Source organism: Balaenoptera acutorostrata, chromosome 1 (genome assembly GCF_949987535.1).
Source record: "Balaenoptera acutorostrata chromosome 1, mBalAcu1.1, whole genome shotgun sequence".
Classification (NCBI taxonomy): domain Eukaryota; kingdom Metazoa; phylum Chordata; class Mammalia; order Artiodactyla; family Balaenopteridae; genus Balaenoptera; species Balaenoptera acutorostrata.
Window position 1 is genome coordinate 39289009 of NC_080064.1, and position 23337 is coordinate 39312345.

Below are 23337 nucleotides of genomic sequence, written 5' to 3' on the forward strand. Positions count from 1 at the left end.
CATCTCATAACCTTTCATCTTGTAAATCTGAAATTCTACATCCATTAAACATTAACTCCCCATTTCTGCCTTTCCCCAGCCCCTGGCAGCTACCATTATATTTCCTGTCTTTATGATTTCGGCTACCCTAAATACCTCATACAAGTGAAATCATAATGTATTTGTATTTTTGTGACTGGTTTATTTTACTTAGCGTAATGTCCTCAAGGTTTATCCATGTTGTAGCAACTGTCAGAATTTCCTTGCTTTTTAAGAATGACTAATATCCCATTGTATGTATATACCACAGTTTGCTTATCCCTTCATCCACAAATGGACCCTTAGGTTGCTTCTATTGTGAATAATGTCGCAATGAACATGGGTATACAAATACCTCTTCTAGACTCTGAGTAGATATGTCTCAGGGCAAGACCCTTATATATGAGAGAGAAAAAAAAAAAAAAACCCTTCCAGTCACACGTGTGAAAATTGGCTCATGTTCACATTTATCTTTTCCTTAAAAAAAAGAGGTATTGGGCTTCCCTGGTGGTGCAGTGGTTGAGAATCTGCCTGCCAATGCAGGGGACAGGGGTTCGAGCCCTGATCTGGGAAGATCCCACATGCCGCGGAGCAACTGGGCCCGTGAGCCACAACTACTGAGCCTGCGCGTCTGGAGCCTGTGCTCTGCAAGAAGAGAGGCCGCGATAGTGAGAGGCCCGCCCACCGCGATGAAGAGTGGCCCCCACTTGCCGCAACTAGAGAAAGCCCTCGCACAGAAACGAAGAACCAACACAGCCATAAATAATAAATTTAAAAAATAAAAATAAATAAAAATTTAAAAAGACAAAACTGTAGTTCCCAGAGGGGGGGGGGGTGGGGAAAAGAGGTATTTGGTACATCAGAAGTCCACTTTGGGTAAAGAAAAAAAATCGTTTCCAGTTACAGAAGTGGAATAAGGCTGGGCTTTCAATACAATGGCTAACTGCCTACCTTTCCTCCGTCTTCCCTCTGTGCTTCCACCTAGAGAACAGCTGAGCCAGACGCCCTTCACCACACTGTGCGGCAAGGAATGCTTCCACCTCAACCCGCCCTCCCCAGTCCTGTCCCGTGTTCTCAACAGACGCATGACCTCTTCAGATGGACGCTCCTGACCTGCAGGTCCTGAAACATCTTAACTCACTCATGTCTCTCACTGACATTTGTCCTTAGAATCTGTGGTGCCTCGGGCCACAGGAGTTTTTATTTCTCAGAAAGAGAGAAAAAGGAGAGAGCTCTCAGAACCCCCAAACTGGCACTGGATTATCAAGGTGCAAAGGTGCAAAATCCTCAGAATTCCGCCACACAGACTGAGGTGTAGGCCAGGGGGACTTAATGAAGCATCACGGCTTCAGTGTTGAACCTTGACAGACTAGGAGATTTGTAAAGATGAAAGAGGTAGCGTCAGAGGCAGATTGAAGAACAGATATGAAGCTGCAGGCAGCCTGCCTTCTCCCCTCCCTAAACGCACCCGCCAGCGTGTCACTAGAGCAGCTCCTACAACCCACCAGTCTCCAGGAGCCACAGAGGGAAGCTATGGGACTACACCTGGAGCCCTGGCATAGCCAGATCACAGAGCTCTCTGAAGGCCCAGCTAGTGTTCAGCCTTTCTTGATCAAGCAAGAGACTGATATATAAGACACCTCAGATGGGTGGCATGATTATAGTTCATTTTTTAGAAAAATGAGTCTGCTGGTGGAATGCAAGACCGACTGGAAAAGATGATGCTACAGACATATAAAGGAATAGGCCAAAATTTATCTTTGACTATGTTGGGTGTTTTTCTACAGCTTCCTCTAATCTTAATGCTCTTTCAAGTGCTGGCTTTGATTTGGGCAGCTGTAGTAGTGCAATTAAACTGTAGCAGTATTTTATTGCAGCTGTGCTACTATAGTTGCCCAACAGCAATTAATTGTTTCCTACAAAATCAGCTTAATTTCTGTAATAAAAAAGCAAACAGTTATATAGCACTTTCTAGGCGGTAAGCATTGTTCTATATGTTTTTCATGTATTAACTCATTTAATCCTTTCAATCCTTTCAGTTCTGCCATGAAGGTCATAGTATTATGTACATTTTAGAGAAACTGAGGCACAAAGAGGTGAAATTTTACCACAGGTAAATGGTGGAGCCAGGATTTGAACCCAAGTAGTTAAACTCCAGGGTTTGTGCTCTTAACCACTATATTGAAGCAATAACTCCAGTTTTCTCTGAGATCTCTCCCATTACTTGTTCATGAGGATCTGCGCTATTACCTAGTATACAGAAGTTTCCTCTTTTTAATTCAGCACAATGGTATTTTTCACACACTATTCATTGTAATGTTTATTACCTACATAATATTCCATGTGCCTAGTTGCTCAAACTAGACAACTCAGAGTCAACTTTTACTCTCTTTTTCCCTATCTTTCTGTTTCAATTATACCTACATCTGGTCTGTGTTTTAGCTTTTCCAGCATCATAAAATGATTTATTGCTGCCTTCCAACTGGAGAAAATTCGTTTCTCTACCTCTATTCTAGAACCCCTAAGGCCCATAATCCATGCAATTTTACCATCCCTATGCTCACACAAAAGCTACATGTACAAAATACGGGAATCAACATGTCTTTTAATTTTTCCCATCCAGGCGCTTTCTGTTTCATTTTCCTTTTACTTTCTTGTCACTTTCTTTTTACTACTGTGGGTAACTTTCTTCGCTTCAGGTCAATCTGTTGTGCTCCTGATGGATTCGGGCTGAAGAACTGCCCTTACACACAACGCCCTGACTTCCAGCCAGGGATCTCTCCATTTGGGCCACCTCCACATCTCCCCAGGGATCCTATCAACGGCCACTATACTCAGACCCCCAGCCTGGGCACACTCCCCTATACACACAGGAAAAGGTGTTTGCTGGTACAGGAGGGAGCATCCCAGGGACAGTGTGAGCTCTGCCATCTGGTGGCTGTTCAGGATATTGCAAGGAATAGGGAGAAAGGATAAAAGGACAGAAGAGACGTCCGGCAAAAAGAAAGCGCTGTACTTCGTGAACGGCCCTTTAGAAAGTGTTTGGCCTCAAAGCAAACTGAAATCTTCCCCCACCCCCACCCCCACTGTCTACAGTGAACTGATTAAATGTAAAATGGATTCAGCTCTTAAGGAAACCACTAGTGAGCACGTACCTTACAAGAGCCTCAGAAATGCTCATATTCTTTGATGGAGACATCCCACTCCTGGGAGTTCGTCCTAAGGAAGGGCCATTGCTTCAGTGGTTTGATGGGAGAGCCACAATGACTAGGGTCATCCAGACAGAGGCAGTATAAGAGTGCAGAGATCCAGGAACCAGACCTTCTGCCGAACCCCAGCCAGTGTTGGGACATCAATAAATGGGGTGAAGAAAAGGAGGCCCAGGAGGGCCTCATTCAGGAGGACAATGGGGCTTTCAGGGACAGGGAGGGTGAGCCTGTGCTTTCCAGGCAAATGGGGGCCCACTGGGCTCTGCTGAACCATCAACTAAGCCTAGGCCCACCAAGCCCAGCCAGCTTGCAGATTAATTCCAGACCATACCTGGTAAAGAAGGACCTTTGGGAAGAGGTAAAACCACTTTTTAAATTAATTAATTAATTTATTTATTTGGCTGTGTCAGGTCTTAGTTGCGACACATGGGATCTTCGTTGCAGCTCGCGGGATCTTTCATTGCGGCGTGTGGTCCTCTAGAGCACGCCAGCTCAGTAGTTGTGGCGTACAGGCTTCGCTGCCCTGCGGCATGTAAGATCTTAGTTCCCCGACCGGGGATCGAACCCGCATCCCTTGCATTGGAAGGTGGATTCTTAACCACCGGACCACCAGGGAAGTCCCGGTAAAACCATTTTTAATACCCTCAACTGGGACAGGGGAAAGGTGTAAGCACAAGTGGGCAATAGCTGGTGGGCGATGAGAATGAGCCATGGTTGGTAGGTGTCTGTGCATGCTGGCCCTGGGGCTACAGCATGCCAGATCTTATGCTAGGACTTTACACCGGACTCTCCACAAATATGACATAGAGCCTCTTTTTGATGTCCATTTAAGGAAAAGAAAACTGAGAGGTTAAGTGATTTGCCCAAGATCATGCAAATTATTTAAGTCTCTGAGCTGGGACTGGCTGACACATGTTCATTCATCTGACAAACACTGAGCATTTGTTCTATGCAGGGACTCTGCCAGGTGTCCTGGAGATGTCCTGCCCTCCAGGAGCTCTCAGACATAGGACATAGCCCATTTGGTGAGCATGGAGTGGGAAAGATGTATCAGAAAGCTGTCTTGAAGGAGGTGAGGCTGGCAGAAGGGAAAACATAAGCCCAGAACATGAACAAATCGGCACTGAGATGTGAAACGTTGTGGGAGGGGAGGAAGGAGAGCTTGGCGTGGGAAATCACAGAGAGCCCGCAGTGTGGCCATCTAGTGGCTGCTTAAGACACTGCAGGCAAAACAGGAAGGAAAATTCAGATGTCTATTGCTAACACTTATTGAGCATTTATTTACTCTGTGCTTCCTGTACATACATTAACTCATTTACTCTTCACTGCAGCCCAATAATACGGGCATCATTTTACCCCTAATTTTCGGATTCAGGCGCTGAGGCGCCTTTATTACTAACTCGCCCAATGTCACACTAACATAAAATTGGCAGGGCAGGATTTGCCCAGGGAGGTCTGGCTTCAAGCCCAGGCCTGCAGCCACTAAGCTACACCTGCCTGGAGGAGGGAGGCTCACCTCCCAGGTGTGAAGGGATGGGTCCTGGTTGACTCTGTGTTTGGGAAAGGTCTCCCTAGTGACCATGTGGAGGACAGTTTGAGCATGCAATGAGCATGAAAACAAGGAGGAGAGCGGAGGGTAGCTGCAAACATCCAGGCAAGCTGCAGACCTGAAGCAGGGGAGGTGGGGTGGCGTGAGGGAGGGGAATTCAGGGTGCATCCCGCCTCTGGCCTGGGTGGATGAGTGGTGGTGCCACTAACAGCACAGGGGACTCAGGTGGGTCAGAGATCAGGAATTCCACCTTGGCCTGAGGTGCCCGTGGGGTTGTGCAGGAGGCAACTGGGTCCTGGAGGGGACGGGGCTGAAGGTGCTGATTCAGAAGCTGATACTTCATGGGAAGTGATGTAAATGAATGGAGTGGATAAGGTCCCCATGTCATTCATTCAACCACCATTGACCGGGGACTGCCTGTATTCCGGACCTGTGTTGGATACTCGGACATTACGACAAACAAGACAGTTGTGGTCTCTGCCTCATGGAGATCAGCGTTCACAACCTTGTTCAGAGAGCAACGCTCTGACCAACATGAGGCTGTGAGTCCAGGGGCCTCTGGGAGCCTGGTGAGCTGAGGGCGGTTGGTCAGGAAGAGTTCCCCAGAGAAAACGGCCACCATCCTACTATGCTGAGAGCAGAAGGATCAGACAGGTCACCGTATCTTGCAACAAGAAGACGGGGCTCTGGTGCCCCTGGTGAGAGCAGTCTCGGCAGCGTGTTGGGGCTGGAAGACTTGGAGGAGCTAGTGGAAAGGATGGAGGCAGAAACATCCGAGGCTGACCACTCCGCTTAGATGCTGCGAGGACCGCTCTCAGACACTTTCCCAGATGCTTCTTTCCAAAGGGACTGTGAGCGCTGCAGTGGCAAACACTCTATTTTCCTCTTCAGCTCTCCGTTTCTCTCTCTCTGTCTCTCTCTCTCTCTCTCTCACAAACACACACACACAGAACCCTATGCTGGGGTAGAATTAGCAATGAATTTAAAGTCAAAAGGCCAGGTCCAGGGGTAGAATTAGACCAGGTCCAGTGCCACTACCAGGCTGTGTGACCTTGGGCAAGTCACCTCCCTCTCTGAGTCTGCATTTTTTTCCTCAAGAAAATAGGATCAGAATGGGTCTCCAAACAGAAGACATCCTACACACCATAGAGTAGCCATCAGCTTCAACGTGCAAACCACCATTACCACAACCATCACTGCGTTTGGGTTTGAGGGAAGGCCCTTCCCGGTCTCTTGTTCCAACTTCTTAGCTCTTGGCACCTGGAAGATTCTTCCATTGGCTTCTTCCCATCCCTCTCTCTCCCCTTCCCCTCTGCTGCCCAGAGCTCCCTCTCCTCCTTCACCACTCCCCCACTTTGCCAGCACCCATCCTCACCACCACCCCCATCCCATACCCCCAGCTCACAGCCAGAACCAGTCAGGAGCCCGGTTATTCTTTTGCAAAGTCCATGTACGGAACTGTACCAGCCTCAGCAATGCAGAACGAACTAGCCCCATTACGTTGGTGCCTCCAGAGGTCCAGGGGAGCAGCTGTGCTCAGCATGTTCTGTACCCACCAGCCATGCAGAGCCTCTAGCCTGCCTCTCACCGGGACTTGTTACATGACCTTGGGCAGGTGCCATCCCTTCCTTGGGCTTCAGATTCCACAGTGCAATATTAGTAAACTGGGCTAAATGATTCTAAGGATTTTGCTAGCTCTGACACAGTATGGTCTTGCATCCAACAGAGTTCATCCTGTAATAATAGTAATAAAAAACAAAAGCTAACATTTATTGTGTGCACTAACTGTATATCTGGCACTATTTTATATGTTTTGTGTGCACCGTTTCTTTGAACCTTCACAACACCTCTTATTAAATAGACACCATGAATAAGGACTTACTGTATAGCACAGGGAACTCTACTCGATTCTCTGTAATGGCCTATATGGGAAAAGGATCTAAAAAAAGAGTGGATAGGGGACTTCCCTGGTGGTCCAGTGGTTAAGACTCCATGCTTCCAATGCAGGGGGTGTGGGTTCAATCCCTGGTCAGAGAGCTAAGATCCCACAGGCCACACGGTATGGCCAAAAAATAAAAATAAATAAAATAACAATAAGAATAATAAACTAATTTTTAAAAATAAAAAAAATTAAAAAGAGTGGATATATGTATACGTATAACAGATTCATTTTGTTGTACATCTGAAACTAACACAACATTGTAAATCAACTATACCCCAATAAAAATTATAAAATTAAAAAAAAAGAAAACAGCAGAAAGTGGATAACACTGTGTTGACGCGTTAGAATTGCAAAATGAATAAATAAATAAAATCATGAGCGCATTTTCTCATTAAAATAAATAAATAAATAGGCACCACGTACCGCCCCCAATTTACAGATGGGTAACCTGGAGCTTGGTTGAGTTGATTTATCCAAGGTCACATGGTATTAGTGTCAGAGCGGTGCTGTGTCCAGGCTGCCTGGCCCAGACCTGGCCTCTTAGCCTCCTAGTGGTCATCCAACTAGAAGGCAAAATCTCTGGCTCAACTACAAACTGCTCAACTGTGCTTCAGACATGCCCTGTGCATCCAACTGTACCCCCAGTCCACTCCCTGTAGACGTCCCACCAGCTCCTAAACTCCATATGTCCAAGTGCATCCTCACCCCACATGCTCCTGCCTGTCCCCTGGCACCTGCCATTCTCAGGGCCATCCACCAGCCTGTGCAGTACCTTTGTGAGAAGCAGAAATAGGCACCCCTCCCTGCAGGCGGATGCAGGCCCACCAGGTTGCAGGTAGAGGTGCAGTCCACACAACCCAGTGCGGTGTCCCCCCAGCTCCAGCATCTTGCAGCTTGCTCAGGAAAGTACTGAGACTCGTCCTTGAACTTTCTCTCACCAAACTCTCTCTATTCTGCTTCTCCAGGGGGCCAGGGTCTCTAGGGAACAGGGCACCACAAACACTGTCATTCCTTACTCTCTGGAATAGCGACTCAGGACAGAGGCCATTGGGCTCTCAGACCATTTCTGAGAGAAAGGGAGGTGTGTCATAAGTCCCCCAGAGCCTGGCCCCGCCAGTAATGCACGGAACCTGAGGTTTTCATGGAGCTGGCCTCTAGCCACACAAGGAGGGGACAGTGGAGGCCCGGCTGCCCTTGAAGCCTGCAGGGCAAGGTGCTGGCACAACCTATGGGGTCCCTGGGGCTGTGCCGTGGAAAGGCCTTTGGTCCCAGTGCTTAAGGGGGAAGAGCCCCCTGAAGGTCAAGTTCAAAGGTTCTGCTGACTCTGCCCGTCCCATTGAGTGTACAGCCACCAGGTGGCAGCGGAGGCTACAGGCAGATGGGGGAGAGCAGCCCTTCCCCCCAGCTGAAGACCAGATGGAGGAACAGTGTTCACTGACCCCAGGACCTTCAGCCGGAGAGAGCTTGAGAGAGCACGTGCAGGTGTGTGTCTGTGCCTGTGTGAGGCTGAGGGGCACGGACAGACATACAGCTGGACAGACGACTGGGGTTTAGTCCACCTTCTGGGTCTCTTCACCATCCCTTGGGCTTCCCTTCCCTGGGCCCAGCCCTGTCCTGGGTGCTGGTGACTCAGAGAGGAAAGTCACCCCCTGCCTGCCCTTGAGGAGCTCCCAGACCTGGGGCTGGAGCTGGACACAGACAAGGAAACAGACAACACGGGGCAGTGAGTGTAGAGATGGCTGGTGTGGCTCAGAGGAAGCCCCTAACCCAGGGGCTGGGGACAAGCTTCCCAGAAGAAGTAACTTCTAAGCCGAGCCTAGACAGACTTCTGGCGAGTCTCAGGTGCGATGATAACACATACATTATCTCTGTGTCCTCCCAGCAGCCCCGCAGGGAAGCCATGACAGAACCAATTTTACTGACAAGTGAAAGGAGCATCTGAAAGGCCAAGTGGTCCCACAGGCAGTGAGGAGAAGAGCTGGAATTTGAACCAGAGTCTGCATGATTCTTAAGCTCAAGCTCCTGGCCACTCTGTGTACTGCTAGGGAGGGAGGAGAGCTGAGCTGGGGGCTCCAGGCCCCAGGCCAGATCTGGAGGGGAGGCAGATGCCTCCCACCCGCATCCCAGAGCAAGTTCTGCCGGCTCCAGCCATCTGACTCACCTGTGAGGTTGGTCCAAGGGGATACGGTAGGATAAGGAGAAAGTCACACACACTCTGCGCCTCTCCCCACACCCACTCCTCTACCCTGGACTGGGGGAGGAGACTCTGGCCAGCAGTAGTTCCCATCTGATGGCTCCCTGAAACACAATAAGCAAGCAGTATTCCTGCTCATGTCACTCTGAGCATAAGGGAAGTCATCTTGAAAATCATCCCAACGCCCTGTCACTCTGTCTTAACAACAGGTGACACTCAAGCTAGAACTCCGCAGCCTTTTTTCAAAACCATCTCCAGGTTGGAAGTTCCTCTTCAAGTCTAACTGAAGTAAGCAGTGTTGCAATCTACCTTCACCTCTTCATTTCCTGGGTGGAGCTTTTAGTGCATGAGTTTGGGTGTAACCTGTAACGTAACCCTGTGAAAGCCACACGTTTTAGGTAGGGGAAGAATAAGAAAGGTGCAAGCCCTGTTCCAGGAAGCTGGAAGAGCAAGACGTCTTGTGTGGGTAAGAGAACCTCGGGGTCCTACAGCCAGGGCCTGGGCAGCCTGTGCATTCTGCCCAGAGAGCAGGTGGCGGGATAAGCAGGAGGTCATGCGACATCACACAGGGCACAAAGAGTGCGACTCCAGTGAGGGCACCGGAGTCCGCCCGCCAAGAGGAGGCATCAGGGAAGCGCGGGCACGTCGGGGAGAGCTAGGGAGGGGCCGACAGGGAGAGCCAGCTGGAAAGAGAGGTTGGATGCGAGGTGCGAGAGAGAGGCCGGTGAGCACTGAGTTCAGGTGGAGGCAGGAGAAGGGAGAGACGCGACAGACACAAGAAGATGGAGGTAAAAACAGGGCGAGAGATACGCTCAGAAAAAGACAGAAGCATAGAGACGGAGATGAGTAAAGGCAGGGAGAGCCGAAGAGGAGGCCGGGCCTGGGCGGGGGAGGTCCTGCTTGGGGAGAAAGGGGTGGGGAGGGAGCAGGAGGGCGTTGAAGGAGCGTCCTCCCCCTTGTCTGCCAATCAAGGAGCTCCGAATCCGCTTCCCCCAGGGCCGGGGGCGGAGAGCTTCCCCCACCTCCCCTGCCGCCCCGCCCGAGCCCAGAGGCTCCCCCTCCCAGCGCCGCCCCCTGGGGACTGGCTGTGCAGCCCCGATAGATGGTGGGGGGCCCAGCTGGTGCGTTATCAGCCTTCTCCAGGAGCCAGCCCGAGCCACTCAGCGGCTGCCAGTCTGCGATTAGGCCCCCAGAGGGTCATTAAGCACCGCCCTGGCCCGGGCCCAGCCTCCTTTCCCTCCCTCCTCTGGCCAGGCTGGCAGGTGGGAACTGGCGATAAGGACTGGGGGCTCAGGCAGTTCTGGGGTCGGCAGCTCAATGCCCCCTGCCCCCTGTCAGGGCAGGAACATGGGGGTGGAGAGAAGGTCAGTGCTAGCCCAGCACGGCAAGGACCCCGGGATGGAGTTCCCACCATCCTGGTCCTGCCCGTGGGGAGGGGGCTGAGGAGGTCCCTGGAGAGGCCCAGGCAGCCTGCTGGGGATTCTGCCTCCCCACCCGACCCCAGCTCCCCACTCCCCACCCTCAGCGCCAGGGCAGGGCAGCAGCTGCCACAGCCCCTGCTGGTAAAACCTCGCAAGTGTGAGGGGCTGGAGGGAAAACAGAGGGATGGTATCTCTGTCTTCAGGCCCTGGCAGGCCAGTGAGGGGTCAGACTGGAACCCCCCAGGGACAACAGGGGGCAGAGGTGGGAGGGAATGTAGCTTCATGCAAGGAGGATCAGATCCAAGGCAGCCAAAGGCTGGCTGGCTGGTCAGCTGACTCCGCCCTCTGGTCTAATCAAGGAAGACTTCCTAGAGGAAGAGGAACCTACGCAGGGCCAAGGAAAAGGAATATGCAGAGTTTCACCTGGCAGAGATGGGTGAAAAAGCATCCAGCCATGTGCACAAAAGCCTAGAGTGGGAATCACAAGAGCTCCAGCCACAATTCACTGAGCTGAAGCCCAGAGAGGGGAGGCAAGTCACACAGCAGGGCAAAGACCCAGCCAGCCCTCTGCTCAGGGATCTTCCCTCTGCTGCAGGCTGCCAACTAGACCCCAGTGAGGTGAGAAGGATAATTCGGATTTCAGATGGGTCTCCCCAGGGATATTTGGGTGAAGCCCTGAAACAGCAAAGGAGCAGCTGTAATGGAGAAACGAGGGGCTGTGACAGGTTGGGACAGGTGACAGAGGGAGACCGTTGGGACAAGGTGGGCTGCCTCCTGCCTTCCAGCCCCTCTCCTCTGGATCTGGGAGTGCTCCTGGGGAAGCCAGCCTCCAGTTGTCACCCCAGACAGAGAGACAGAGGCTGTTCCCATAAGAATGACAGTCACAGAGGTGAGGGGCCTCCAGGGTCAGCCAGCCCGGCTGAGTCAAGCCTCCTGTGTCCTCTCCCTCCTGCTTCATTCCCCCGGGGGCCCAGTTCCTTGGCCCCGGCCCCCCCAGGACTGGGAGTCAGTGGCATTAGGGAGGATGATTCTACCCGAGCTGTGTGGTGGGACTGGCCAAATCCTCCACAGAGGGTTAGCAGAGCTCAGAGACGACAGTGGCTCTCCAGAGTCACACAGCACGTCAGCAGAGGACCGCAGGCTCCAATCTGGCCTTCCTGAGTCCTAGCCCAAGACTCTTTCCTGGGGCTTCCTATGCCCAAAGCCCAGCCCAGAAGGGCTACGGGCAGGAGGACAGAGCTGGATGGACGAGAGATGAGTGAGCCCACTTCAGTGCCCGGCAGCATGGAGACAGGGGGTCAGGATGTTGGTGCTGCATGAATCGCCCAGAATCGCCCAGAATTGTAGTTGTGAAAGGCAGGTCAAGAGAGGGGGCCGTGTAGGAGGGTCTCTGCCTGGAGTAAGGGGTGTGCTCCCTGGCCCCAGGGGTTCTCCCAGAGAGGGCTTCCTGGGAAATCCTCCAGAATCACCATGACAGAGGCTTTGGAAGATGATTTCGGAAAGCAAGATCAGGCCTTGCTGGTAGCCTGAGGAGCTATTTCTGAGCCCTGGGAGCCTCAGACCCAGAAGTACAAAACGTTTTTATTTCACAGAAATTAGAGCCATTTCCAGAGTTGGAGGGAGGGAGATGTGAGGCAGGATGGGAGGTGCTGAGCTGATTGTCCTTTTCAGAAGGGTCTTCTGAACTGAATTGGGTGGGAGACCCCCTAGGACCCCAGAGGCACGGCTGAGCCCCAACGTGGACATAGTCTGAGCTCCGAGCTTGGCTGGAGGGTGGGGCAGGTGTGAGGGCTGGAGGAGTCAGCCCCTTACTGCAGATTCCTGTACAGAGAAGGAGGGGCCTGGACATCGGGCACAAGGAAGCAGGGGTCACATTGGGGTGCTGCGGACCTTGCCCTCCTCCTCCGGGTTGTTCTCATAGTCATTCTCATGCTCACTGGACCTGAAAGAGGATGACAGGGGTCATTGCTCCTTCTGTCCCATCACCTTCTCCCTGCCCCATCCTGCATTTGTGAGGGCAGTGTCTTCCAGAATAAATGTCTGAGCCCCAGAAGGGGGTTCCCCTGACCACATCTGGTCTTCGGCACCTGAGACCGGAAGCCTCTCACCACCACCCCTGAACCCCAACTCTCTCTTCCACCTAGCCCCTCCCCCACTGGGCCCCCATTGAACCCACCTCCCCACTGAGCTCCCTCCCCTACAGATCCTCCCCACACACACTGAGTCCCCCAACTCATCCCTTCAGAGTCCCCTCCCCGCACTGAGCCTCTTTTCCCCACTGCACCCCTACGAGTCCCAATCCACCCCCTGAGCCCCTCCCCCGACCAAGTCCCCATCCCTTTACTGAACCCTCTCCCCAAACTGAGGCTGCATGTCCCCATGGAGCCCTGCAGTGCTCTCAAAGCCCCCATCGCTCACCATCTCCCCACATGGAACCCCCTCTCTTCACTGAGCCCTTCCCCATATGAGCCCCCATCCTCTGAGCCCTCTCCCCTTCAGAAGCACCTGGTCCTGAGGTCCCCAGGGCACCCTGGAGCACAGGGTGGTCAGCCCTATACTAGCACCTCACCTGAAACTGGCCTCCATCGAGGAATACTTGCCGTCCGTTCCTACCAGGATCCCATCTGCTTTGTTTCCAACAGTCATGACCATGTTCACAGGCTCCCTGGGGACAGAGCTCATCATTAGGGCTCTCTGGGTCCCCTCTCCCTCTGTTCCCCCTCCTCCCTCTAGTTCTATAGGCTCTAGGGCAGAAGCTCCTCTCTCCAGCAGGGCCCTGGCAGCAGCCTGATTCTGGCCATGGGGCCGCACACCTTTCTCCCTGCTCCACCGTGGGGCCCTCAGGTCCCAGCCTGAGATCTACTAAAGATGTCCCCCAGGCCTTGCGCCGGCCACCTCCTAGCCTCCCTCTGCTGTTTTCCTCTGGCCTCAGCTCTGTTCCAGGGAGGACCCAGCAGGACTCAGTGTCTGCCCTAGATTTCCACAAGGTTCTCCTAGGCGGTAGGGGCAGTCACTGAAGGCAGAGCTGGGGCCAGTGGAGAAAAGAAATATTTCCGACAAAAATCTCCTCGCCTCTTACTCAAGTGTGGCCTCTGTCCCCAGCTCCCCAAACACCACTCTTATGAGAGTTACAGGGACCCTAACCACTGCTCATCTTTCCTCGGACATCCCATGGGCACCTCAGACTTAATATGTCCCAGACTGCCCCAGATCTGCCTCCTGTGGTCTGTGTCTCAGTGGGTGGTCCCATCAGAAGCCTGGATGTTATCCCTGTCCTTCCTCCCTCCTGTCCTCAGTGTCCCCACCCCCTCCTAGAAAGCTCTTAGACCTGTCCTCTCTCTCCATCCCCTCTGCCACCTCCACAGCTCAGACCCTCTCCTGACCTCATCCTCATGGCTCACCTCACCTGCAGACTGGCCCTACCCATAGCATCCGCCACAGGGCAGCCAGTGATTCTGCTCCGGCCGCATCTCATCCCAAGACTGGCTTACAAACTCGCCCTGGATTCCTATTGCACTAAGGATGAAGCCCAAAGTTCGGGGCTTTGGTGCCCAAGGGTCTGCTTGGCCTGGGCCCTGCCCACCTCAGCAACCTATCTCGAGCCTCTCCATCCATGAGCTGCTTCTCTTCCCTCAGTGGGTCCTGCAGGGCTGCTGCTGGTACCCAGGCACCAGGTCGCCTGTGTGAGAGCTGGGGGCAGATGCAGCCTTGCCCCAGAGTCAGCAGGTGCGCAGTGAGCTGGATTTCAGCCCAACCCCTTCTACCTTTGTGCTCTGCTCCGAACTCAGGACCCCCAGTGACTCTTCCCTCAACGGCAGGGCTCTCCCACCCCACTCTGTGCTGTGACTGGCTCCTGCCTGGGCTTCAGGATAAACATGCAGTAGGAAGACTTCTCTGACCACACCCTCGCCCCCCGGCTCAGGCCCACACTGCATTCTGCCTGCTCCTTTAGCCTCAGCACTCACACTGAGATCACCCCTTCCATGTTTGCCTTCCCTTCTGGTCTGGGAGTCTGTGAGCACAAGAGTAGTGTCTGTCCCATTGCCCCTCTGTAGCCCCTGCATGTGACACAGCAGCAGACCCTGAAGAAGGGCAGAACATTCCTGTCCAGGGGTTTTCACAGCGTCCCTCACAGAAGGGCCACTGTCCCAACTATACAGATAGAAACACTGAGACTCCAAGAAGAGAAGACGGCTCCCCAAAGCGCAGCAAGTGCGCTCGCAGGGCTGGGCTCCAGCAAGCCTCAGCTCTGGTCCCTGAGACCTCGGGCCTCAGTGCCCCTTCCGCACAGTGAGAAGAATGGGCTCAGGGTTTCTGCGACCCTTCTCACTGCTACCAGAGCAGTGGCCGTGGTCCTGGGACCTCCCGGCTTGCGCCGGTCCAGCTCCCAGGGCCCCCGCACAGCACTCACTGTTCTTCCTGGCACCAGAAGTGGTTGACAGCAAAGGCGATTGCGACGAGGACCAGGAACACAGCCACGGCAATAAGGCCCTGCATCCAGGGCTGCAGTTTCCCCAGGCCTGGAAAGGGAGGAGTGGGGGGCGGGTGCTGCGGCGGGCTGGGCACAGTGGGGCTGCCAGTGCAGGTGGGGTCTCACGCCCCCAGGGGCTGGGGCCTGTTAGAGGCTACCAGCCTGCTGCCTGGACCAGTGGAGACCTTCTGGGGAACGAGGACCCATCTGACCACTGGGCTTATAAAAGGGACCGTGGTTTGGCGGAAGACAAGATTGGGAAGAAGGAACGGAGCTGAGGAGGGAACAAGCCTGAGAGAGCAGCATCTGAGGTCCAGGCAGCCCAGAGCGTCCCCTCACCCCACCCCCCACCCCTCCCTCCGCCCCTTCCCCCTTCCCCACCCCCCACCCCTCCCCCCACCCCTTCCCCCTTCCCCACCCCCCCACTCCTCCCCCCACCCCTTCCCCCTTCCCCACCCCCCACCCTTCCCCCGCTGCAGTGGGTCACGCGTGCAGGGCCCCCAGGGAGTGCCTAGGCCCCAGGGGCCAAAGGGCAGCCCCCTGAACAGAAGGCCTAGGCCTTTCCAGTGAGGGTGGTTCCCCTCCTCCCCGGCTCCCAGGCTGAGGCAGCCCAGAACTAATAGGACTAGGCTGGCATCTGGAAGATCCTGTTCTGTAACAGAGGTTTCTGTGGGGTTGGGTAGGCGTGGGAGTGCGAGGTGGACCGGGCTGCTTGGCTCAGGGTGCCAGGAGTGCCCAGAGAAAGGGGTGGGACAGAACGTCTTTGGAAAGTCAAGACAGAGGGGCAAGCTCTCCTCTGGGTCTTGGGGGCCGGGAGGGGAGCTTCAAACCTGAGCCCCTTTTGCCTTCTCTGGCTCAGTGCCCCAGGGACTGGGCCAGAGACCAGTTTGAGGTCCCTTCCAGGCACCTTCTCTGCCTTTTGCCCCTTGACCCTTGACACCACCTCTAACCCTCAGGTTTCCCAGAAGTCTCTGCCCTCAGCCACTGGCAGCCCCAAAGGGCTCTCCTCTCCCCAGATATCACTGTGCTCTGTGAGCCCGAGGGGGCCCGGCCCTGCAGAGGACAGACACACAGTAGCAGTTAGAGGTGTCAGGAGGGGACAGAGGCCAACAGGAGACTTTTGAAGAGTCCTGCCTCCAGGCCAAAACACCTGCATTCCTAGTGCCATCCTGTATCTTGAGGGGCCCAGGCTGAACATCAAAAATCTCATTCTGCCTCACTCCCGCTCAGAAGTCCTTCCTTGAGTCTACCTGAAAGCTCTCCTGCTGCAGGGAGGCCCTGCCTCTTCTGCAAGTGCTCTCTGAGCCTGGCAGGTGTTGGGAAGGAGGGAGGGCTCTGGGAACTCTGTCCTGTGGCCAGGTCAGCCCTTGCTTATCTCCTTGGGTAACAGAAGATACGCAGTATGGTTACTGTAAGTTCCATACTTGCCAAAAAGCTGTATTTTGGACTCATTGTTTCCCCAAAAAACAATGGTTCAGACCCATTGTCTCCTCAGGTCAGTGGTTACTCAAGGACTGGGAGTTAGGGCTCAAGCCCTGGGAGGCTTGTCCTTGCTTCTTCCAGACCCTGCAGCCAATTCCTTCCAGACACACCAGGGACACTGCTCCTCCTTCCAGGTGGCTCTGGGATGAACATATAGCATAAGGGGCAGAGTCTGGGGCAGGAGAGAGGTGATCTGAGCCCTGTCCCTTCTTGCTCTGCTGTGTGACCCACACAAGTTACTCCACCCCTCTGATCTTCGGTTCCCAAAGAGGGCTTCTAAGACCTGAGAGACAGAGTTGAAGCAGACATGCATGAGAACTCAGGGCATCTGCAAAGGAGGGGTGCATTGGGAGCATCTCTGCCAACCCGCTCTGGACCCAAATCCCACCTGCAGAGTCCCCAGACTTTGGCTGCAAATGCAGCCTCACAGCACAGGGCTGACACCGGATGGTGGGTGTGGTGCTTTACCAATGTGAAGCCCTTTCCCACCCCTGAGTGGTAGCTGCCCAGGGAGGTGGGTGGGACAGGTTTATTGTCCTCATTTTATGGATGAGAAAACTGAGTCTCAGAGAGGGACAGTGATTTGCTCAAGGCCACACAGCAAGACAGAGGCAGAGCTGGACAAAGAGCTCAGTCACATGGTGGGGGCCACACGGGGACACTGTCTTCTGGGTAGGAAGCTGAAACAACTTAGGCCAAAGCCATGGGCAAACGCCTGACAGCACTGCCCGCCCCTGAAACAATCCTGCCGTTGAGGGGTGGCTCACACACTACTCCCACCCTCCTTATAGCCCCCGACGCTCTGTCCTCAGCAACCAGCCACCTCTAGGGCAATTCCTGCTCCTGGAACGTGGGTCTCAACTCCCCTCCCCGACCCTAGACCCTAGATCCAATATTTCCCCTGCTACCCCCATTTCTCACTCGTGGGAAACAAGTCACAGAGAGAAGCCTGTGTCTGCCTTTGGAGGTTCCTCTGGCTAAGCCTGTCCCTGCTCCCCCTTCAAAGTATAGGTGCCAAGGGTGATGAGAGGGGCCAGAAGGCCACCCCTTCCACCCCGGGGCTCCCAGAACCCAGGCCGGCCCTCTCCGTACTGCAGCCCCTCTCCCCACCCCAGGCTGGCCCAGGCCTGCGCTACCTTGTTGACCGCTGGCGGGTGGCACTGCCGTGAGCAGGCCCAGGATGACCAGGCCGAGGGCAGACATGGCTGCAGGCGGCTCCTGGGCCTTCTCTCCGGCCGCTGGAATCTGGGCTCCTGGAGCTGCCGTGGGGCCTGTCGGTGTCTGTTGAGATCAGCCTGGTCTCCGTCTGACCCTGGAGGAGAGGTGCTAATAAGGAAGGAGGAGAGGGAGGACGGAGGAGGGAAGGTGGAGGGAACCTGCCCTCCCTCCCATGGTAATGTGCCAGGCCTGGCCTCCCCTGGCTGGAGCCCAGCCCACTCAGGCTGGCTTTCGATGTCATCTTCCAGAGACCATGGGTCTGAGGTCCTGGGAGATGTGGGGAGAATCGGGGCCTCACCTCCAAGCCTCAGGCCTCCTGGAGTCTTGCGTCAGCTCCCCCTTCCTGGCAGTGGGGCTGGGCTCTAGGGAAAGGATTGACACATTCTTGCTCCTGCCTTGAATGAGCCCAGTGGGCGGGGCCTCTGGGAAGGCTGAAGGTGGGATTAATAAATTTGCTGGCTGGCTCGGGGACACGGGGAAAATCCCGGAGGCTAGGGAAAGGTCAAAGCTGCCCCCTCCCCGAGAGCCTGGCCTATTTCCTGTCCTTCCCCTCACCTGTCCCCACGCAGCCAAGCCAGACCCTGGAGCCCCAGTCCTGGGGCACAGCCCTGGCTTCTGTCCCTGCACTCCCTGCCCAGCTCAGTAACTCTCTAAATGCATCCTCTCCCATGGGGATCACAACAGAGGGCCTGAGCGTCCCAGTCCCAGTCTTCCCCACCCAGCCCAGCTGACCTGACCCAGTTCAGCTCCCCCTCTTGGCCCCAGAGGTGGTCCCTGGAAGCTGGGACAGGATCTGGGCTTGGTCAGAGGCCTCTGCACACACCTTCTGATCCCTCTCCACCCATCACAGGGAGAGAAGTAAGTGAACACAGCCCTGCTCTAGAGGACAAAAGAACAACACCCCAGGTGGAAGGTCCAAGTCTGGGGCCCTGAACCCCTGGGCCCTCAACTCCCAAGATCCCATGGAGTCCATGAGACCCTCCAGCTCAGGAACTGAGAATGACCCAAGTACCTGTTGAGGCCCCGGGGCCAAGGGCCATACTGGGTTTCCTTTCTCCCCACCCCCTACCCTCCCCCAGGAGTACAGGAAGCCAGGGATGCTGGAGTTTGGCTCCACAGATGTCAAGAAAGAAAGAGCCAGAAGACTGGGGCATAGTCTCAGAGGAAGAGGGTCCCCAGAAGCCAGGGCGTGAGCTGGAAGCCCCTCCACAGCGTCCCCGCCCAGAAGCCACCAGACGGCTGCTCACAAGACCTCCTGGGAGGCCCTTTCGATTGCCAGTGGTAGCACCCAGACATCACGCCTCGTCCCTGCTTCCTGTGTGTGTATGTGTGTGCCCACTACCATGGGTGGTACACACAGCCGTGCAACGATGGGGTCTCAAGATGATGTAGGGGAACGTGGCTTGGAGGTGAGTGATGCCTCCTGTACCTAGACAGTTGTTGTCTGTCCTACCCCAACTTGGTGTCTTCAGAGTGTGCTGGCACAAAGTTTGGCTAGAGTAGGCACCCTGTGTGTTAATGAACAGCCAGGGAATCACTGATTAGAATGCAGGGAACTGGGTTGAGTGTAACAAACAACCACTGACGCCTTCTTCTAAGCAGGGGAGTCACAGGGTCAGATTTGCATTCAAGAAAACACCTCTGGACAGCGTGGAGAATGAAAGGGGAGCACAAAGACCGGAGAAAGGGAGGTCACGGGGAAGCTGCTGTAACAGCTGGGGACGCGGGATGCAGCAGGGCAGGGCACAGGGAATGGGTTTGAGCCATATTTAGGAGGATTAAATGGACGGGACATGGTCACTAGAACACTGACTGGCTGGGCGTGGGGCGTGAGGGACAGGGAGGAGCTGAGGGTCACTCCCAGTTGCAGGCTTGGTGGTGCCTCCGGAGGGGCCAGACCAAGTTTCAGGAGGTAGGGCGGGATGATGAGCTACAGGTTTAGATGTAGTGTGCTTGTGGACGCTCCAGAGGGAAGCATCCAGAAGGCAGTGGGATCCCTGGGTCTGGAGTAGAGAGGCGCATTTTGGGAGCCGCCTGCATGGCGTTGGTAGCTGAGGCAGGGCACACATGGTCTCCCCAGGGTGTGTCTGTGTGGGTGTGCGCACGTGCACGTGGCAAGGAGAGAGCCAGGGCAAGGAGGGAAGCAGTGAGGGACCGGGACACAGCCAAACGCATAGGGTCTTTCAAAGGAAGAGGAATCAGTGTGGAGCAGGAGGGGAAACTCCAAGAGAGTCGGTGTCCCAGAAAGTGTGGAAGGTGAGATCCAAGAAGAGACGACAGGCAGGGACCGCCCTCCAGCCAGTGCCCCCCCCAGAGCAGCCCAGCCTCTCCCATCAGTCCCCAAGTCCCAGTGCCTGCCTCTCTCATCCAAGCACCACCCCCTTCCCTATAGAACCTGGGGAAGGACAAGAACTCCCTGGGCCATGCTTTGGGGACCCTGCGTGAGGGGGGTGAGCAGGAAGGACATCAGGTGACCAAGAGGAGGAAAACACACCTCCCAGGTCAAAGTCCCAAGCTTTAGAGCAAAACAAGTTGTTCCAGAAAAGGGGGGGTGTGGGTGGACACTTGGCTTTGAGGCTGGTCCCTTCTCTCTAGGTGTCCTCATCCAGCTGAGGGGAGCGGTCATCTCCCCAGCTATATGGACACAGCCCTGGGTCCCCATGGTAACAAGTTGGAGCCCCTGCTGGTCTGGCTTGGGTCCAAGATCTGGACTCAGGCCTCAGCAGCCCCACGGGGCTGGACCCTGTGTCCTCATCTCTGAACCACTGTTCCATCAACGCTCAGTTCCTCCCTCCTGTTCCCAGCCCAGCTCTGCCACCCCGTGTCATCAGGCCCCCTTAGGCCCTCCACACAGCTAGGTCTTGTGTGATTACCCTTCAGAAAAGCCAAAGCGGCCCTCACTGCTTCTAGGAGTCCCCTTTCTCCACGCCCCATCCAGCCTGCCATTCCACTTGCTGCCAGCAGGTGGCAGAGTCTAGCCCCGATCCCCGACTAGTTGGGGGAGGGCATAGAGGGGAGCCAGTTTGCAGCTGAAGGTTCTGCAACTTCCTCTCTCCAGCCCCCCACTTCCGACCCCTTCCAGGGGTAGTTTGAAGGAAGGGAGGGTGGACGCTGACAAATAAACAGTCAGTGATGCTGTGAACAGCGCACCTGGCATGCTCAGGGCTATGCTCTAGGAAAGCACTAACAGCTAAATCGTTAGGGATGGCGTCCTGGCAGGGCTGATGCTAGGAAAAGTTTAGCTGAATTGTTGGACCTAGCAGAGAGACAGCTTGGGGGAAGGCATCCAGGCAGAGAGCTCAGCCTGAGGAAAAGCACAGAGGCACATTCTCATTGGGACTTAGAGCACAGAAGTAAAATGTTTGTTAACTCATTCTTATATTTCATCTTGCTAATGTCTTTGCTGCAAGCCTGAGAGCTCCTGGAGACTTCGTTTTATTCATTCAAACAGATCCTACTTACATCCCTTCAGGGCTGCCAGTTACTCTTCAGATAATACGCAGACTTCTTAGCATCGGCTTGAAGACCCCACCACCTGCCCTTACCCTCCTCTCCAGCTTCAATTGGCCCCAGGGCCTTTGTCACTTCCTAACAGCAGCCAAGCTCTCTCCTGCATCAGGGCCTCCACCACACTTGCTCTTCCCCTCTGTTTGCCTGGCGGATTCTAACCAATCCTCCAAGTCTTGCATTAGGTGTCACTTTCTCCAAAGGGCTTTCTTTGATCTCCCTTCTCCCCCGTCTAAAGTCACTCCTTCTGTGAGTCCCCTGCTCATCTCTTCACAGCCGTTATCACAAATTGCAATGACATGTTGATATGTGTGTTTACTCATTAGTGTCTGTCTCCCTGGAGAGAAGGCATCATGTCCATTTCAGCCCCAGCACACTAGTACTGAGCACACGTGCAACAAATGTAAGTCTCAGCGTATCCAGCGCCTACCTCTGGCCTGGCAGAGAGCAGCTCAGGGAATGATTGTTGAATGAGTAAGGTATTTTAGCTTTAGTCAGGGCCTTATCTTTCTCTGTCCTCTAGCTGTGGGCGCAGAGCGTGGATCTGCTTCATCTCTGGGTGAGAGGAGACAGGGTCACGGCTGTTCAGAGAAGCTGGACCTGGCCAGCTCGGGATGAGCATGAGTTCCCATCCCTAGAGGTGCACAAGCCAAGGCTGGGAACCAGGTCCCTCAGTGAGGGCAACTACAGAAGGGGTTCTGGCCCTTCCATCTCTGGAAGCCTGTCATTCTGTGACTCCGTTAAAAGACTATGGTAGATTTTTGTATTTTAATCAGGTTCTGAGGAAGTGGGCTGGTTAGGGGTGAGTCTCTCTCCTCTCAGACTCAGCATTTGGTTCACCCAGCTCACTTCACTTAGCAATCCCTCCACAGGAGCCCATGGGCAGTACTTGGGTTCATGAACTTGCATGGGAAAAACATTACATCTGTATCTCACTAACCTCTAACTGAAATTCACCATATTCTGCCATTAGGAATGAAGGCATCAAACCACAGTCCCTCTGTGACCTTTACCTGTCACCATACAATTGTTGCAGATATCTGGATGGATTATTTCTGCTCATCACTATGGAAATATAACAGTCATTGGGACTAGACTTCCACTAGATCTTATCATAAAGTACATATAGTTACTATATTGCAAAGTTGTATTTTTAATATTTTAATAACTGTATTTCAATGTAATTGGTTTCCTTGCAATGCCACGCATTTTATTTTATGCATGTAAAAACATTACTGGGCTCCCCTGGTTGCTCAGTGGTTAAGAATCCACCTGCCAGGGACTTCCCTGGTGGCACAGTGGTTAAGAGTCCGCCTGCCAATGCTAGGGACACAGGTTCAAGCCCTGGTCCGGGAAGATCCCACATGCCTCGGAGCAACTAAGCCCGTGTGCCACAACTACTGAAGCCCTCATGCCTAGAGCCCGTGCTCCGCAACAAGAGAAGCCACGGAAATGAGAAGCCCATGCACCACAACGAAGTGTAGCCCCCGCTCACCACAACTAGAGAAAGCCCGTGCACAGCAACGAAGACCCAACGCAGGCAAAAATAAATAAATAAATAAAATCTATTCAAAACTAAATAAATGAATAAATAAAAGCATTACTCTGAGAAGGGGTCCATAGACTGCCCAAGGTTTCCATGGCACAAAGAGTTAGGAAGCCCTGACACAGGGAGCCTGGGGCAGGTCTGCTCAAAGCAAAGCCACGTGATCTCAAGGTCAGACCTGGAGAAAGATTGGCACTCTCTGGACAGAGGCTTTCTGGGGCTCAGAGCTGGGGGCTACGGTCAGATTGCCCACTGAGGGCCCCAGTGCCCGGGGGGCTGCAAGAAGCAGAAAGCTGAAAGGAATGTACTGGCTGGACTCCTGGGTCCTAGGGGACCCCACTGGGCTGGTGAGATTTATGGCCAGGACTCCCCAGTGGGGGAAGATCAATCACCTCCTGCTGCCCACTCACTCTGCCAAGAAACTAAAGGGCTGGCCCTGGGCCAAGAACCCAGCCTGCCAGCAGAGGTCCCAAGACCTAATTTTTGCCCAGTGGTTCCAGCACAGCCCTGCTCCCCTGCCCCAGGCTGTAGGTCAGCAGTGGAATCCCATGGTGGGTGCTGATTTCTAGAATCACGGTCTCTCCTGGCCTAAAGGCTCATCCTGAGTAGTGTGATCTTGTGCCTCATTTTTCAGCTGGGGAAATTGTGACCCAGAAAGAGACAGTCACTAACTGGAGGTCACACTGTAAGTTATCAATAGTAGGCAAGATAGGGCTAAACCCCAAGCATTCCTATGTCTAGCCCAGTCCCACTGTGAAGCACCTACCTGTTGGTCAGTTT

The 23337-nt window shown here is 54.2% G+C and overlaps 1 protein-coding gene and 1 long non-coding RNA gene across 3 annotated transcripts; one reads left to right on the top strand and one right to left on the bottom strand.

The window, feature by feature from the left end:
* The first annotated feature begins 9292 nt into the window (after nucleotides 1–9292).
* LOC103000104 (uncharacterized) lies at nucleotides 9293–22168 on the top strand. The gene is made up of 3 exons (XR_449508.1): nucleotides 9293–9378; nucleotides 18584–18913; nucleotides 21985–22168. It is a non-coding gene; the product is annotated as an uncharacterized LOC103000104 (long non-coding RNA).
* On the bottom strand, nucleotides 11895–17910 carry PDZK1IP1 (PDZK1 interacting protein 1). Of its 2 annotated transcripts, none has more exons than XM_007164498.2 (5): nucleotides 17803–17910; nucleotides 17423–17598; nucleotides 14745–14853; nucleotides 12903–12998; nucleotides 11895–12275 (listed from the first exon to the last, which is right to left on the bottom strand). In XM_007164498.2, the coding sequence occupies exons 2-5, from the start codon at nucleotides 17487–17489 to the stop codon at nucleotides 12203–12205; spliced, it is 345 nt and encodes a 114-aa protein (XP_007164560.1). In that variant the 5' UTR covers nucleotides 17490–17598; nucleotides 17803–17910; the 3' UTR covers nucleotides 11895–12202. The 2 variants fall into 2 exon arrangements, with proteins under 2 accessions (XP_007164560.1, XP_007164561.1); XM_007164499.2 differs by having other exon boundaries at nucleotides 17423–17612; nucleotides 17803–17878.
* Nucleotides 22169–23337: the final 1169 nt, after the last annotated feature.